Source organism: Cyrtonyx montezumae, unplaced genomic scaffold (genome assembly GCF_038088225.1).
Source record: "Cyrtonyx montezumae isolate F1298 unplaced genomic scaffold, pur_monq_1.0 scaffold_8, whole genome shotgun sequence".
Classification (NCBI taxonomy): Eukaryota; Metazoa; Chordata; class Aves; order Galliformes; family Odontophoridae; genus Cyrtonyx; species Cyrtonyx montezumae.
In genome coordinates this window covers 93,917,854-93,936,652 of record NW_027072089.1, presented here as the reverse complement: position 1 = coordinate 93,936,652, position 18,799 = coordinate 93,917,854, and the positions used below count along the sequence as shown (strand labels likewise).

At 42.0% G+C, this 18,799-nt stretch overlaps 1 protein-coding gene across 1 annotated transcript in view; it reads right to left on the bottom strand.

Annotated features, from left to right (window-relative positions):
- The window catches only part of GLI3 (GLI family zinc finger 3), a 200,914-nt gene extending 184,341 nt beyond the window's left edge, over positions 1 to 16,573 (bottom strand). Inside the window, exons 1-2 of the mRNA XM_065753078.1 lie at positions 16,502 to 16,573; positions 3,266 to 3,428 (exon numbers count right to left, since the gene is read on the bottom strand). Coding sequence (XP_065609150.1) covers positions 3,266 to 3,389 — 124 coding nt within the window. The 5' untranslated portion in view covers positions 3,390 to 3,428; positions 16,502 to 16,573. The remainder of the gene's footprint in view (positions 1 to 3,265; positions 3,429 to 16,501) is intronic.
- Positions 16,574 to 18,799: the final 2,226 nt, after the last annotated feature.

Genomic DNA, 18,799 nt, shown 5'->3' with positions numbered 1-18,799 from the left:
GTCCCACCAGGCATCAAAGTGCACCAAAGACTTTCATTATTACAAGCTAGGATCAGTATTTTTTAGCTTTTTTTGATCACGTGTCCTAAAAGAAGTTTTAATTTGCTCCAGCATTAAGACCTTCTCCACATTTTTGGGCCTGGAGCACATTTTAATGGCTTAGTTATAAAACTCTGCAATTAAGCATTGATAATGGAAACACTGGCAGACCCTTATCAAATACAGCGTAAGCATCCTAGTGATATCTCAAAAGTGTGGTTAGGTGAGTACAGAAGAAATCTTTTTTGTATTAAGTAATCACTGTAACTCAGAAGTGGCTAACATAAACTATGGCCCATGCTTGATCATTGTTCAAGACTACGGGGCATCCAGTGCTTTGCAAGGGGTATCAACAGGCCTGGACCTCATACTTCTGTTGCAGAGTTGGCGTTAACAAGAGCTGCCCTTCTCTCCACCATCACCACCTTAGTTTCCTTGCACACGGGTTTTCAGCAAGCTCTTCAATAACTGTTTTGCACGTGGTAAGATTCAGAAGGTTTCCATGCCCAGTATTCATTTTAAAATAGTTCCTACTAAAGGGTGCGTTACCCACATTTGGACACTGTTGAAATAATGGTATTTTCTTTGCAATCAATGGTACATCTTCTCATGATTACAAGCTTTTCATGAAACCTGTAACCAACAACTTACCTATGATCCAAGTTCTGAGTACTCTGAGAAACAGCAGAGCTGTCTCTCCAACAGCTCTCTCTCAAGTACATCTTACCCTACAAACTTCATTCAAGTACATTCAGATCTTTTTGGTACTTTTAAAGGTATCTTACCTTGTTAAACAGAGCATTCAAATGCAAATCACAACCATATAATAACCATAGCCCTCTGCAAAAAAGAGGCATTGAATCAACAAAACCTGCATGTTTTGTAGGAGTGGTGTCCTGTATCAACTGATGGTGTTCCTGTAGTAATACTCGCTCCAACATTAAGAATAAAAGATGTAAATGTGATGCAAGCTCAAGCTTTTATGCAAATTGGTCCCTCATAACCAGAATTCATTATAATTACAATCACATCTGCAAAAAGTAAACTTCAAAATATTGCAACAGTACAATTCATCTTTAAATTCCTAAAATGTTGGTAGCGATTTTGTTTTCGTAGGTGCTCCATTGAGCCTTTAGACGAATAGGAAATTTGTCATGCCCAGGAAGGAATAGAATTTTTTATTCTTTTAAAGCCCAACCGTGCATCTCTAGGAAACTGTTTGATTGGTTATGCGTGAAAGTAGATTAGAAAGCCTTGGAGATTCTGGTGACTTCCCCAAATATAAAAAGCCTCTTGCAAAACCAGCCTTCACTCACTGAAAACAGAGGTAGCTGACATTACCCTAAACAAATACAGGCTCAGGCCCCAGGATGTGTATCACATGAGCATCTCAGTCCATTAACAGGAGAAAATCAGTGACAAAAAAATGTTATTAATTACACCTAGAATCTGTTCAGCTCCTGGGAGTTTGGTGACCCTGACATGCAGTAAAACACACCATCGAGATGCAGCAGGTAGTTAAGAACTAACGCTCCCATTAAGCTGATAGAATTGACACAGAAAATGATCTGACCAAAGGATTTCAGTAAACCAGTGTCAGAATTAGGTAAAAACATCATGAAGGCTTTACTCTTAGCTCTCTAATCTAAATGTTTGATGATACTGTTAAAGCCAGCCCAGTGAAGAGATGTGTGCCAATACTGAGTTTGAGTATAAACCCCTGACATCAAAGAACATGCATATGTGTTTAAGTGTGCATCTGTTTGAGAAGTTGGGCCAATGCGGAAAATCCTATTATTAAAAAAAAAAAAACAAAAAAAAAAACCACAATGGGGAGTTCTTCAGCTAATGCGAACCTCTGTAATTCTATTGACAGCAACTGATCTACAATGACTTACACCAGCTGAGGATCTAATTTCATATGCCTTAGAAAACTGATGCAACTTTTTCCATAGCCGTTCAACAGTTTTGATATTCTCGTGGGGATCAACCAAAACTATTAGGTCAGCAGGTGCTGAGTTTGCTTTGAATCTTTAGTCCAGTCACACAGAAGGATGCTGGGACTTGTGCCATCTATTTTTTTACTGACCCACAGAGATTTCCCTCTAAAATGGCTGCAGGATTCATGGATTTTGTGCTTTACTCCACTTGGACACAGATGTTTCTCCGAAAGCACAAACCTTTCTTCAAGTTATCAAAGTAAAAAACTAATCTGAACCACAAGACCAGATATCTGAGTGAGAATGACAGAAGCAGAATGGGTAGACAGAAAATGTTTTGCCAGGAATCCAGTAGGACTCTCCAAAATATGCAGAAACTCATTTTCCACTTTTAGCAATTCTTGGACTGATTTGCAAAAAAAAAAAAATTAAAAAAAAAATAATTAAAACAAAAACAAAAACCCTACAATAGTTAACTTGCAGCTACCCAAAACCCACAGGGACAAACTCTGACAACACTTCTTCAAGCAGTGTTTTTCCTAGCCTGCAAAGGGAGTTTTTCACTATCATGGATCAATACACTCAGCCCTCTTAAACTGAAAAATGAAAGGGCAGGGGTTGGGCTCACACATTCTCTGGAGGAGCAGAAAATGCATAAAATTTTCAAGTGAGGTAATCTCTGTGGTGAATTAAGAAAATTACTCTTTTTTTTTTTTACATTTTTTTTTTGCAAATCAACAAGCTGTATGTTCACAACTTTGAAGTGAACTCGTGGGGGGATACACTCGTAGCATAATGTTTTGTTGCTGTCCATTAAATGACTTTGGGACGGTGGGGGCAGCACTTTATGAGGAGCAAGCTTATTTGTGAAAGGAGAAGACAAAAACATTTTGCCGTAAATTCTGACAGGTCTGCTTCTGTCTCTTCTGTAGTAAGTAACAATCTAACTACTAATATAGATTTCAAGGGCAAAATGCAAAGCACTCGCAAGCCCTGCCAGGCTAATCAAGACAATTTCTAAAACATCAAAAACAGGAACTTCCTATAATAAATAACTTAGCACATTTACATCTCAAAATAGAACATTTGGAAGAAAAAGATAATGCCAAAATAGGACATACTGTATCCTATCGCTTTTTCACCACCACCACCCTTGTTTGTTTTCTTTAGCCTTTCCTTAGAACAAACACTGATCCAGGTGCAAACGCTCACTCAATTCACAAGGAATGCAGTGAACATAAAATTACTGTAGGTTTGGCTGCTAGTAAATTCCTGCTGTTACTCACCATTGGAAGTTGTGCTGGAGGCAACAGCTTTCTCACTGACATCTGTTCGATTGGAGCATTTCACGATGGAATTCTCCACTTTTTTCTTCTCTGTCGTGGTAGAGCTATGGGACTGCGCCTCCATGGTGACTTCTCATTACTTCAGCTCTCCTTGAACTAATACCTGAATGAAACAAAAGAAGTCATATACTTTAAATACCATTGGAAAGCTTAGCTCAAAACCTGCCACATCTCTCAGCTGAAGAAAAGCCTGCAGCACAACTGTATTAGCAGCCCAGAGGACATTTCCGGATGCCCATCAAATCAGGTTTGCATGCATGAATTCCTGAGGAATTTAAGGAAAAGCTAACACTAAAATCAAGTACGTTCTTCTTTAAAGAGAATCAGCATCACAAGCCATTATACTGCTTGATGGACTGGCCCTGTTTTTCAAACTTCTATTGTTTTAACAGACAAGGGCAAGGGGGGGAAAGCAAGTATTTCTCTCTTATGTCCACAGCACTTCAGAACAATGCAAAAGAAATCAAGCAGACATTCATGTTGACTATAGAAACCAAATATTTAAATTTCGACTTGCATGCTATCCGAACACACTGCAGCTATCCTGTCTATCTCTGCACTTGTCCTACTTGTGTAAACATCTCTCATTTTGTTTGTTCAGAAATCTAACTCAAACAAAAGAGCATTGGAGCAACACTCTGAAAACCACAGGGAAAGGCAAATATTATTGCTAGTGGCAGTTAATTAGATTGCTTTCTTTTGCATGCTAACTCTGAAAATGGAAAGCTCCGTAGATGTGTTTGTCTGATTTTTCTGCCTTTCTGGACTCTTCTCAGTGTCATCTCCAGCAATTTGTTCACTTTATACCCCTTGGACCACTTCACCTTTTCAAGCACTGATCAGCAGCTTCAGTCGATGCGCACCCACCTGCCCAAGTAAGCTGTCCATAAATAACTGGTAGCAAGCACACACTGTTCCTAGAGCTTATGTCCTCAGGCTCTGGTATTTTGAAAGTGATCCTACCCAACAACAAAAATTCATAACAAATAAATGAACAGTTCTGCAGTCATTAGTTAACATTAGTTAAAGAGTCTAAAACGGAAGTAAGTTGTGCTGCTCTAGAACAAGACTTAAAAGAACTCAAATAACAAAGGCTTCAAAATAAGCCACAAACTAAACTGTAATGAAGCGTAATTACATTAGCAACCTGTTTCCTCAATTCTGACAGTCGAGGGAAAAAAAAAAATAGGCTACAAAGCCAATTCACCACAAACACAGCTGTCTAGTAAACCTTCCCCTTTTCCACCTCCCTAGTAGGAGTTCGTTTTAATAGCACAATAAAACACTCCAAAGCCTCATTGTTATACAGTAGGGATCAAAGAGGAGCCCAATCACTAAATGAATCATTATTTAGATAGGCAGTATGGCCAGGGAACCTGACTAGATAGCAAAGCCCCCCCCCCATCACTGACCTACTGGTCTAGCCTTTGGCAAGGCATTTTTCCTCCTTCAAGTTGTGCTCCTGTTTTTTAGCCAGAGAAACAAAGCTTTGCCAGACATGATAGAACACAATCAGGAGTACTTCTACATGTTAAAATGCTGTATTATAGCAACCTGAGAAATGATGGATGGTGAGCTCCTCATGAAGCAGAACATGAAGCAGGTCCTCATTTATACCCACCAACGCTCAAATACTGAGGTGGTATCTCATACAAGCTTTATAACAGGAAATCTGTAAATTTCACAAATGCTTCCCCTCCTTTCCCTTGCATACGTTGTGAAAGATAATGCACAGCCTAGGCCCATTCTCATCCACATCAGGCTGTTTAGTTCTCTACAATGGCACAGCCCAGGGGAAGCTTACTCTTGGTCTGTGCTAAGCTTTCCCCCCCTCCCAGCCCAGAACATGACTGTTTTCTCTCTACAGCCTTAGTCATACAAGCATCAAAATCTGCCAGAACCTAATCTCCAGCCACAGCACAAGCTGGTCCTTGAACATGCTGAGTGCTCTCACTTCCTGCAGCCGAGGTATTTGGTATTCTCTGAGAATAGTTTTCTAGGCTCCCTCTGAAGGAGTTTTAAAAGTTACACATTTTCAGTTGTGGTTATTTTTTCTTCTGTTTTGCCTTTTAAAGGCCCAAGGCATCTGTTGAGCTAGCACTTCCATTTACATCAAAGAGTTTGGCTGTGTGAGAGCTTGGAGGAGAAAGCTGAAGAATGTGGCCCTCATTTTCTCCTGCCCTGAGTTCACAGGCCTTTGCCTTTTGGCTCAGAGTCACAAAAGCAAATCTTGTAATCGCTACCCAACTAGAAAGGAAGACACCACGTAATTCACCCCATTTCACCAGGAAAGCAGTGGCATGAAGCAGTATGAAGGTCATGAAAATGTTGGCAGGTGTCTATAGCATTCTACATCTCCTATCACTCTCCATCCCTTTCCTTTTCTACACTGCCTGCTGTGGACAGTGGTACAGAACACAGGTCTAAAGTAACAGCTGAAGTGGATTTTTGGTCAGAAAATTGCAGAATTGGCAATGTGCTAATGTAAACATCTGCTCTTGGTACCTGTTCTGGTTCATGTCTACTTAGTTTACACACAGGAGACTGTTATTAATGTCAGCACTGAAGAGAGAACACTGCACAAGTAAACTTTCTTCCCTAGTCCTACGCTCTGCATCCCTGTCTGATTGCTGCATACATTTCCCTTGTGCCTTTCTTCCTCTGCTCTCATGTTCCAAGGTGCCTGCAAGCTCCTGCTACTTTCCAGTGCTGCATCACCTCTATGGCGACAGGAATGGATGGAGAGGTAAAGAAAAGCAGGAGAGATTGTAGGACCAATCATCTCAGATGTGCTTGGTGAAACACACCAAGGCACACTTCTGATACAGAGACAGACAACTGGAAATCAATATGGTGCCCCGAAAAACCTTTTTTGCATGAACACAAACTTATGCCTGTGTTGAAAACACAAACCAGATGCATGTTTCTTTTAGAATAATTCTCTGTAATCTTGGCTGCGAATCTTACAAAAATTGTACTGAAATATGAGAATTACAACCTAACAACAACAACAAAAATAAAACAAAAAAAAGTCTGGGACAATGTGAGAATTTATTTCCACTGGCTGCTAATACCTATCAAAAAGCATCCTGAAAATCATCCAGCCTGACCTCATCTGCACATTAAAATACGATGTGGTTTATTTTACAGTGTACACGGCTCCTGCCAGCACGTGGGTCAGTGATTTCCCAGTTCCTGCCCCTAGGCCTGAGACGATATACTTCTATTCTGCAGGGATGAGCTCCACTTTCTAAAAAGCAGAGAGCTAGTTTCTGTCAGCTCTCCAGCATCTTCATGTGCACATGAATTGCAATAAAATGCTGTAACAGTGCATGAGTGAAAGTCTGAACTTTCATAAGTAAATAGAGGGATAAACATTCCTTCCTGAAAGCAAACATTCATGGCTTTTTCCCATTCAACCATGCCTGAACCTTTTGTAATATCCCTAAAGCCTGACCCCCCTGCACAATTAAATTCCAGACCCCCATTTCAAACCTAATCCTTCCCAAAATAGCAACCTGCCTGCAGGTGTGTCTCTTCTTTTTGAACCATGTATGCAAACTTTCACAAATGTACATTTAACTGGAGAAAAAAAAATAGGAACAAGCTAACTTACAGAAGGAAAACTGTCTCTTCTAAGTGGAGTATCAATGGCAATATGTTGGCAATGTATTCTGAACAAAAAATTCTTTCAAGCAGTTTGAAATGATATAATTTCCGGTCCTATGTGTATTGGTCATAAAACTGTGCCTCACTGCAGTGAAACAACCATATTAATATAGTGGGGAGGATAAAAAAAAAAAGTCTCTATTCATTTACTCACAGTGTCAACTAAGTGAAATGAGTGGAATAGCCCTCTCCCCAGAAGAACAGGATACATGTAATATTCAGGAAGGATCATATTTGGTTTTCCAAGAAGTCCTTCAGCTCTGCCCTGCTCAGCTTCTCTTTGAATTACTTTTTAGATCATTGCTTTTTTGAAGTGAATAACTTAGTTTTAAGGACCAGATCATGCACACATTAATGCATGTAATTAGTCTCACTGACCTGTCAACAAGACTACCTGCTTCCATATACGCTGTCAGGAATCAGCATCTGAAAGTCTCAATTTGCATGTTAGGCTGGTTTATGTTTCTCACAACCGTAAACCTATATGCCTTTATGAGGTACATTTTTGAGGAGGTACCTTTAAACGCATTGTTAAATATATATATATATATATATATATATATATATATAAAGCAAAGCTTTTCACTGCTTCATTCAATGCTGCTGCAGTTGTATTCAGTTCATTAACAAGTGGTTTGCATCCGCTGAGAAGAGCTGTCTGAAATAGCAGTGTCACAGCATTCATCATCATTACATCAGCAGTAGGGAAGTTCAGACTGATTGCTACCAACAACCAGAGTGCCCCAATCAGCGTGCCAGCAAACATAGCATGTTTAATTTTTCAGAAATGACTCTGGGTATTTAGGGTGGTTCACAGGTACCACTTTGATCCACACCACCAGAAATAGTCTTTGGGGATACAATGCATCTTGAAGAGCACAACTGTATGAAAGTGAAAAACACAAGGGGAGAAATGAGTATTGAAACCAGTTACACTGTTCCTGGGGATTGGTTAAGGATAAAAACAAAATCTGTCTTGTTCAGATACATCCAAATGCAAAATTCACATGAGATAATTTTATCCTATTATACGGGAACTATTTCGCACTGATTTATTCAGGCTTGATTCAGGTACACTTAACTTCTAAAACCCACCTCAGCATTGCTTTACATCAGACCTTTACATCAGATCTAAAGATCTCAGCATTGCTTTACATCAGACCTTGGCAAAGCTGCTCAAAGTTACCCCTGACAGTAGTTGCTAAAAAATACAGGAGTGCTCAAACACTTTGAGAAATATCCTCCAGTTGCAATATTAACCTCCTGCTACACGTAACTATTTTTATAACAGCTATAGGAACTAATCTAAATGCTACATATTTTTAAAATACTTTTGCCTTTTCTCAGTTCTCTGTAAGCTAAATCAGAACTCTGCAAACCCCATGAACTACTACTGGGCAAATTTCATTCAGACACTTCCCCGGTGAGCCAACTGGTCACAAAACTGATACAAATGGGGTAAAAAATAGACTCATCTTGACTGTGTATAAAAACACATTGAATCACTAATAAGATGGGGAAGAAGAGATCTCTTATACTTCACAATATTTATCCATTAACTTACATGCTTGATTTATAAATGTGCTAGTTGAGAACTTTGCCTAAACCTGTTTGAAATGCAAAGTAAAATTAGCAAAAAAAAAAAAAAAAGACAAAATAAAATGATTGTATCAGACAGATTTGTTGCTTGAAATTAAAAAATACCCCAAGTTATAGGGCACCACGTGTATTAATGCAATCTTTCCAAATTCATTTCTATCTGCTGTCTCTTCCTGTCGGTTACTTTCCTTTGATTTCTTTCCCCCGTAAAGACTGAAAAACAACCAGACCTAAAGCCTGGTTAATGATGATCTGATCTGTTCCTGATAGGTTAAATAGCTCGTGGCAACAATAATGCAGGATCACAAACACAAAGGCAATCAGCTAGGCAAAGCAGTGCTATTATCATCCTCATGATTAAGATCCTAAGTGAGAAATTATTCTATGGAGTGCACTGAACTACTGATTAAGTGTAATAATTGCTTGGCTCCAGACGAACTACATTTGCTTACATCTTTCTGATGCAGATAAACCAAACTGCTTAAAGTTATGAAAATATTTAAAGCACATACATACAGTAGTATCAGCAGAGATGAGAGTAACAATTTCTACTGAGGAGGCACCCCAGTTGTTCTTAAAACACATCACCCATGTCCTCCTGCGAGAAGATTATCTCTGCTTCTGTGATGACACTTATCCTGTTGTTAAGTACAAGTCCAATTAAATGTTTTTACTATCACTTCAACAGATTAAACTCTGTATCTGAATAAACAAGCTTTTCACAAGGAAAGAAGTGATTTGTAGTTTCTTATCCAGTAAGCAGAATGTGATGGACAAAGAGACTGAAGGACTTGGGTCCTAACAGCTCCGCTCTCCATCTCTCACAGAAGCTGCTGCTTGGGGACAGGCAGCACAAAGCTGAGGGTTGCAGAGCCAGAACTTACAGTCCATTTTAGTGGCCCTTCACTTCAGAAATAATATATCCTCTAAGGTCAAAATTTATATTTCATTCCTTATCCAAGACTCTTTAGATTCAGTAACTGAACATTAAAATGAGAAACATAAACTGAAAGAACTCATGCCATTAACACTGCGTCTAAGTATTTGTTATTTAATTACATTGTCTTGGGTTATTTTTTACTCCCGATTTTAATTTTCACTCCCTTACAAACTACCTAATCACAGAAAATAGAAAGAACAAATGTCTTACAAAAATACGAAGTGCTACACATTTCCAAGTCTCCAAATCTGTAAATATAAGGGAGGAAGGGAGGAGATAAGGGTTAAAAACAGTAACACATACCTGTTGCAAAGTAGAGCTCCTGCCCAATTAAACTAGAACTGGTAGAAAATTAAGAGTAAGCTTGTTTTGCAGTTCTACACGTCCCTGCACTTAGAACTCCAGAGCAGGAAAAACCTTCATGATTATGTGAAAGTACAATTAGCTGTAAAAGAACTAACATGGAGAAAAATGCCTCCCATGGACTGCTTGTAGCAACAGTCTAAATTAAGAGCTCAGACTTCCCTACCATGTCTACACTCAGTTTTTGCCCATACCTTTCTTCAGGAATTCAGTAGCACTACCTCCCTCCAACACCAACAATAGCAGCATAGTGGCTTCCTTCTGAAAAACACTTGTTTCATGAAACCTGAGTTAGAGCATCCACATGCTCCAGATTTGAAAGCATGGGAATATGAACAGAGAAACACAGTAAGCAAGTCTTGCTGCGTTGATAACAAACCCTATGACTTCCTCTGTTGATTCTATTATTAGCATTAGAAACATTTATGGTAAGGATATACAATGCTTTCTTCTTTTCTTTCTTGCTGATATTCTGACAAACAGCTTGGTAAAGCAAATTACAAACATCTGTAGCAGGTGTGCTTTGCATTATGATTTATTTGGTTCATCAAATGAGAAGTCCCAACAACTGCCACAGAAAAATGCAGAAATATTCTAATTTAGAGCACTAAAGCTAAACGTGAATTCCAATGGCATGATCATTTTCTTCACACTTTTTGCTTTATCTCATCAATCCCAACAGATGAAAGTTTCTTTAAAATCAAAACTAGACCTATATATCAACGTCAAACTATACAGGAACTAAGCTCAAGGAAGAATATATTTATTACACAACTACTGCAAAGATGTGTTTTCTGTTTCCAACTTACAGTATGCAGATGAAAGAAGATTGCATCCAATATTTCTAAGTAAGCATTTTAAAACGAAATTAAAGATTCACGTGGAATGTTATTGAAAGTCCCATGTTCTGATCACCACTCCCAATCCTGGAATAGTATTTATCTACTTAGCTTACATTCAGCTTATGGGATGCCTCAATCTAGAATATCACATTCTAACCCAAGACAGATGTTTTAACAAGTGAGAGGAAAGCTCACCAAAGCCAAGAACTTCAAGCATGAAAAGTACTTTATAAAACTTTATCTTCAGTCTTTACAGTTTATTTTAGGTTTTACACCTGTCTTGTAGCAGGAGTAAAACTGCATCATGATTCCTTCAAGGTTTTGAAACTTCACAAAATACAACAGGACAACTCTGACCTGCTGCAGCGTGAATTCCTTTGCAACCTACCATCCACGTTCAAGGCAAGCAGTAACAGAAATATACAGCTGTCTTACTGTCCAAGGAAAAACATTCACAGTGAACTGAAAAGCCAAACAAAATCACACCAAACCACACAACCTGCTAGTTAAGAATTGGTAGTGCTAGAATTTCATTTTAATTATACACAGTTCAGAACAGCAGACGCTTCACTGCAGCGATGCTAACTTGATCTGTGTTTCTGACTATTCGATTTCAGGTATTCATATATCTTATTTAATGAAGGCTTCATTCTCAGCAGCTGGATGAAGCACACTTTACATGCGTGATAGACTCGTATATAAAGAGAATTTCAAAGCAAGCAGCAAACATTGCAGGGGGGAGGTTCAGCTCTATACCACCACCAAAGTAGCTGGGTCTTCTAGCCCTAACCTAAATATCAGACACCAAAAATAGACAGCAGCGGAGACTGAGCATCATTTACAAAAAGGAATTAATGATCTAGGTAATCAGGACAGAAAAACAATCGACATAACAGTGGCCAATTCAGCTAACAAATTATTCCGTTAGATCTTTGGGTGACAGTGGATTCTGATCGTATCAGTTCTGATACTCTGCAACTACTTGGAGACAAACACATTCTCTCCCAATTAGTTCGTCCTTCATCGTAATCTAAATGATACTACAGGTGTTTTTAAAGATCTATGTACCAACTTGTTTCTTGTTTCGTTCTTAAAAAGAGACAAGCCAAACCAACTCTTCAGATCAGCAGCTAATTTAATATACTTCCAAGGTAATGTAAGTTCAATTAATTTATATGGACAATGTACACAATAACAAAACCACAGTATGAAGCCAGTGCGGTCTTTAAGAAAGTTCTCCCCTAAATCTCTGCATAAAGCAGCCTTAAAAGAAAGCAGGGATTAGAGTGAGCTGGAAGGTAGGGAGGGGACTTACCTCAAACCCAGCCAAGCGGAAATCAGAGCGGTAATTCTACAAGTCGGCGGAGCACACTTTTAGAGCTATAATGGTGTGAAGAAGTGCTGGGCAGCATTGCCTGAAGGCAGCACTAATACACTGATGACTAATGACTGGGCCACGCAGACAATGAATTTGGGGGTTGAAAACTAACAGAAACCGTGCAGCACCTTGACAAATGGGCTTTCAAATTTTCATTCACTGAATAACCTTTAAGCATAAAATTGGCTCAAGTTCTCTTGGGAAAAACATGACACATGCTGTTGGACAATAAGTACTTTCCTTTTTAATTAAAACTATTACACCAAATACATAAACTTGATTACAGTGAATAAAATATAAGAGTTAACTCTTTAACAGCTAGAAAACAAGGCAAGACCAGGAAGGTGAGGTGCAAAACTACCCATTATTAAGGGCCAACAAATTCCAGGGTTCACTACCTGATTCCCTGAAATTCACTACTGGCAGAACACATTTTCCCTTCTTTCACACTTAGAGGAGAATGAGAACTTCAAAGGTATGTTTAATGAGCTGCTACAAATACAATTGGTTAAAAGAGGTTCAGAAATTATGCACTAAAAGCTATACTGAGCTTAGAATTACAACTGGAAAAAGTCTCATTTTAAAGAGCCCAGTCGAAGTCAAGCCCTCATAAAACAAATCAAGCCTCACATAAACTCTGTAACCTTGTGTACTGACAAACACATTAAAACAACAGAATCACACTTTAAAGGGTCTCTTTTTCCAGTGCAGCTCACCTTCCAATTTGAAAATAGTAATTCTGGCTACTTTTACGGACAGAGTGAAATATCTAAAGTGTCTCTAAATTAACAAGTACCACTTGCCCTAGACAGCATCGCCTTTAGCAGCTCCTAAAAACTTCAGAAAAGGATCTTAAAACAGGAAGCTTAGTGAGCTCATAAAACTGTTGTTGGAGCCAGGAACACATAGCATATTTAATCTGCAAACTGTGAGAGTCTACAATGATTTCAGCAAGATCTGAGGCATGCCCTCAAGGTTTGCTGGGATCTGGGATTAGGGAGTTGATAAGAACCCTCTACTGCCCATGGACATGTTTTTCTTCTGCAGTTAAACACAAATGCATAGAGACGTTTGACTGCTGCTTGGCGTTACTGCTCAAGTTATATAAAAGCTTTGCAGCTCCTTTTGCTGTCAATATATCAAAGTTAAAAAAAATCATCAAAGTGTGAAATTTCATTTAAAGTCTTTGCCAGTCTACAGCTCTATTTCACAGACCTATCAAATAAAAGTACAGACGAAAAATACACTGCAAGAACTTGAAAAGTTTGCAGCAGCACCCATGCCCTATTTTTGTTTATTCTGTCTCATTTTATTTGATATTAAAGTATAACAAATCAATCACCTTATAAAAATGACAAAATCTAAGGGGAGGACGCCAATAAACCAATGCTTAAAAGATGACTTGAAATCATTATTACAGCTGAACCTTTTGTTGAATAAAATGCTTCCTCTGTTGCCATTTTAGCATTTTAATTGCCTAACTGCAAGTTGGCAGAAAATTTCTTCAATCTTCCAAAACAATCAGAATGACTACAGAAAATGAGTGCCAGAAAAACTAAAGCCTTCTTCAAAGTATTCTTTAGCTAGGGATTTACAACAATTGCATAAAGAAGAAAAGTCTGACTTTTAAGATAATCTACTATAGCCTAAAAGCATTAACATTCCATTACTAAGGTTTTCCTGAGGATTTCATGACTCATTGATTCACTCTTCCTTCAAGTTTGCTTCTTCTTTGTATATTACTGTCTCCATATAGTTGAGTGCATGCAACACTGATCATTAAACTGTTTCCTTCCATAACTCCAAATAAATCCTGGTCTAATAAGCATCAGATTCCTTATTTATCTGGCAAGGATGACAAACTTTTCACTAACACACTACAACCAAAAAAAAAAAAGTGCCATTCCTTGTTTGAATACACGGGATGGAATTCAAACACGCTTCAGAATGCAGGTAATGAAACAGCCTTTCCAAAAACAAGGCAGGAAGTGTAACTGAAACTACTTAAACTTCTAAGGATCAGTGTCAAATTGCCTTGTTTAAAAAAAAAAAAAAAGAAAGAGAATAACTAATCTGCAAGATGTGCAAATTATGATACCTGAAAACAATAATTTGTTTTTTCCAAAATAGAGATGATTTATATGAATCAACACTTTTAATTTCTCAGTTACAATGTGTGTTTTTGCATCTGAAAACACACAATGTACCTTTCACAACTGAGGGCTGCTTACAGCAGTAAGTGCTGCCTAGCCCACTGCACGCATTCTCAAGTCAAAAGCATTACTCCACTTAAGCAGGAAAACGCAGGTGATGTCTTTGTTTTGTAGCACTTCCGCAGAAATGTTTCAGAAAACAGCATGTCATACTGAAAAAAGCATGTGCAGCTATCCCAACGCAACTGTGCATTTAAGCTCCTGATGCTACAATTTTACTTCCACTTCTTAACAGAGAAGCAATATACATATGCTAAGGGAGCACACTTCTTACTCATTCTTCTTACTCATTCAGAATAACATAATCCCGTTTTTAAAAGAAATAATCTCCCCCTTAATGTATCCCTCTCTCATAGTTACTATTATTTACGTTTTTAAAATTGGGCTATACACCAAACTGAAAGTATTTACATAGGAGCTCGTTAAATCCAAAGCTTCATTGTATAAACAAGTTCTCAGGAGGCTGCTTACAGTTTACATTGCTACGCTCATTCACTACTACTTGGAATATATATTTCCCCAGAAATACCGCGCTGCGGTCACAGCAATTTCTACACGTTAAGGTTACTTGACTTTTGAAACACAGCATTCGTCTTCCTTCAAAATAATCGTGACATATGTAATTAAGAAAGTGTCAGGTCATTATTAATTTTTCATAAAGAGCCTAAATGAAATAATTACAGGAATCAATCAGTGAGGCACCTTCCCAAATTGCAAAGCAAACGCACAAATATTCAAACTACTTCAGGCCAGTTCTGGCAGATTTCGATCCACAATCTCTCCGCAGAACAAACCCTAAATAACGTCGCAGCGCAGCACCACTTGGTGATTTCCCGTCGTTCAAACGCGTTCGAAACAGGTACTCACACCCTACTCGGAAACAGAGGCAGCAGTGCCCCTTTAGAAACAATTCAACTGAGTTAGCCACGCTCTCTCTTGGACAAACCCCGCTTCTGAGTTGCACTGTAACGCGCACAAAAGACGCCGAGTGTGCAGGCTGAGGCTTACAAACCACGTTTATTGAGCGCTGAGAGTCAGGTGTGGACAGCAGTGGAGCCCTGCGCCGGGCAGCTCGCCTACCTGCGGCTACGGCCATCCGCACAGTCCGTCACTCCAAAGCGAAGCGGCGGGCTGGAAGACGCCTAACAGCTGGCGAGGAGCTGAGAGAAAACGTTTTACGTAAATAAATCTGCACGCAAACTGGCAGGAAGCCACGGACAACTGCGCCCGAAGGACAGCATCAAAAGGGGTTAAAAAGAGAAAAAGAAGAAAAAAAGATCGGGGCGGGGGGGTGGGGTGCGGGGGGCATTTCCTTTTACCTTTTCACGTGGTGTGAGAGTTTGGGAGTGGGCAGTGGCGGGCGAGCTTAGCGGGGAGGAACAGTTATCGTGCGTCCGGCTCCTCGCAGCCGCCGCTTCCCTCGGACTCTCCGAAGTTGCGCCATGTGCTGAGGGGCCGCGCTCCTCGGCTTCCTCAGCCCCGGCAGAACGCAGAACCCACACAAAGCCTTACGCCGCCGCCGGGCCGGTACGCAACTTTCCCTGCCCCGCGGCCAACAACGGCCGCCCGCCCCTCCCGCCTGACAGCGCCGCTCCCCCGCAAAGTTTGCGGCCGGCCTCCTCGGGGCCGGGAACGCCCGCCGGCCGCTCAAGGGCCAGGGGTAGGCGGGCGGCCAGGAGCGGGCCGGCCCCGGGCGCCCCGCGACAGCCATGTTGGGGTCGGCACCGAGGCCGCGCTCCGGGAGCCCCGCGAACAAAGAACTTCTCGCCCCGCCGGGTACGTACCTGCCACCGCCGAGCCCCGCGCCGCCCATGGGAAAGGGCCGCGGCTCGCCCACGCCGGGCTAGTGGGGCCGGCCGCCGACGGGCATGCTGCGGGCCGGGGAGGGGGGGAAGCGGGGGAGGGGGCACGGCGGAGTCCCTGCCCGCCTCCCGCGGGGAGCAGTCCGTGCCTCTGCGTGTGTGCCGTGAGCGCGGATCCGACATCGGCCGCGGCGATCTTGTAATCTGATCCCTCCTGACTCACTCGCACTGACTGACATTTCTGATTTGGTTCGACAAAAAGAGCGGGGCGAGAGGAGAAAGGAGGAAAGGGAGAAGAAGCAGCCCACGCCGTCCCGTCCCCGGCTCCGGTGCCGAGAAGGGAATAAAAACACGGCGCCGAGGTACTCACGTGTCGGAAAAGTTGTCCGTCCCGCCGCTCTCCGACTTGTACGGATGTTGCAGGGCGCCCGCCGCCGCCCCCTCTCTCCCGAGCGCTGCCCTCCGGCTCGGAGCGGGGAAAGGCTCTTTGGGGATAACTCCTAATCCCCGCTCCCTCCGACAAACTTTCCCCCTCCCTCCCCTCGCAGCCGGCGGGGGCTGCCCTCCCCTTCCCCCCGTCCCTCGGGCCGGGCTCGCTCCGGCCGAGGAGCGGATCGCGGGGCTCTGATGGCGGGGTCGGACTGCGGGCTGCGCCCGGGGCTGCGGGTCGGGCCGCGGCCTGCCGGGCTGCGAGGCGCGCTCTCGGCATGACACCCCCGCTCCCCCCTTCCTCCTCCTCCTCCTCCTCCCCCCGCCATCCCCCGGCCCGGCCCGGCCCGCCCCGGCGGCGGCCCGAAGGCGGCGACAGCCCGCCCACAGCCGGCAGGCAGCGCCGGGCCCCCCCGGCCGGCCCCTCCGCGCCGATCTCTCCCCTACCCTCTCTTCTCCTCCTCTCCCGCTCCATCCTTCAGGCCGTCCTTCATCCCCAGCCGGACGGCCTCGTCCCCCCTGCCCCAAAACCCAAAGAAAACGCATCCCCTGAGTGAGGTTTCCCCTTGTGCAGGATTCACTTTCACCCAGGCACCTCGGGCTGCCCTGAAACTTCCAGGAAAGTTTCACCTAAGCTACTGGACTCCATGAAATTGCGCTTGCGGGACAAAATGTGGGTGCACGGCAGAGGTGAAGGTGCCAGCCTGCCTGCCGGCTTCTCCGCACCCCAAGCTCCTCGTTGTCGCGCTCTGCCCCGTCCCTGCCTCTCGTGCATGGTATGGTCCACAAACAGCGGCAACAGGGAGCCTAAAGAGCACGGAACGTATTGCTTCCTGTATTTCCCGTCCTTCGGGAAACACTACCTCTCGACAAGACACCTTTCCTTCTTCCAGTTCTTCAGATCGCTTCCCTGATGTTAAGAGAAGGCTGAAAAAGCGTAAACGAGTATTATTGCAGCCAGTTTCTACCAAGTCTAAAGGCTCTCAGGAAAAGCCTATGTTTTTAAGTTGCTGCCATCACAGTGTCAAATACTTCATATACACCTTTTTCATAACCTGGCTTACAACAAAGTCAAGTAAAGATTTGTTACCCATGTCGATGATTCAACAAGGTACCAAAAGCTCAGGCTATCCCAAGCAGTTGACAGGTCCTACAAAAATCAATGGTACTTGAAGATAGGCCTGCTTGCTATCTGAAAATGAACAACCAACCTTTGACACCACACATTTTATAAAGCTTCTCTTAATATTGCAATTGAAAACGTTCTGCATACTATTACAAAACAAAATTGTAAGTGAGGTTTGAGGCACCTCAGTTGCAGCTTTTTTACAATCCAAGCGAAGGTGATCTTATCAGCACCACCAGATCCCTGAATTTCCTCAGTGGTTTGTATTTTTTTTTTTCACCTGGAAATCTGGGTGCAGAAGGATAGCTTTGGAGAAGTGCCTGTAATTTACGGATGCCTTGATTGCACGGGCCATGCCAGGCACATTCCTGCATCTGTTTCTCAGTGCCAGATGTACCCCTGACTTTTAGGACAGACACATAGCACTTAGGTGCTCTCATGGCCAGGTACACATTGTCTAATCTGCCAGGCTCCTGGGCACACCAGGGAGATCCAGACAGGTGCTGGCTTGCTGCAGAGAGGACGGTCTGGGAGCTAGTGATCTCACAGCATACCAGTGGGCAAACCTGTCCCTGCCCAAAATGAGTAGCATGTGGATGCCCAACCAATACTGGTGACAGGCACAGGGCTACATGGGAGAAGGCATGTGCCACAATCATATCTGAACAAAGATTTTAAGAGCTTATATTATTCCACCTTTTTCATCCTATGTGACTTCCCTTTTGATTCCTGGGAAAATGTGAGCTGCCTTGTCAAAGTATGAGAATAGTTATAAGGCACTGTGGTTGTTTTGGCCCAGATATAGCTATATAAATGGGACAGGAGGCAAGGGCTCAGCATGTTTTGGTAAACCTCTGGAGTACTTCAAGAGTTATATGGTTCTTACAAGTCATAGATTTCCCCCTCCCCCTTTATTTATTTATTTATTTTTTTTTTAATGTGTTGCCAACTCCTTCATATTTTTGCAGTCATTTTTTTTTTCTCACACTATTTTTTCAGTTTGGATAATGAAAGCCCTCAAAAGTAACAGGGGAAATTAGCCTGCATAAAAAGTGTTATAACAGAAACGAATTAATGGGGAAAAAACTGTTTATCTAACCATTTATGATTCAG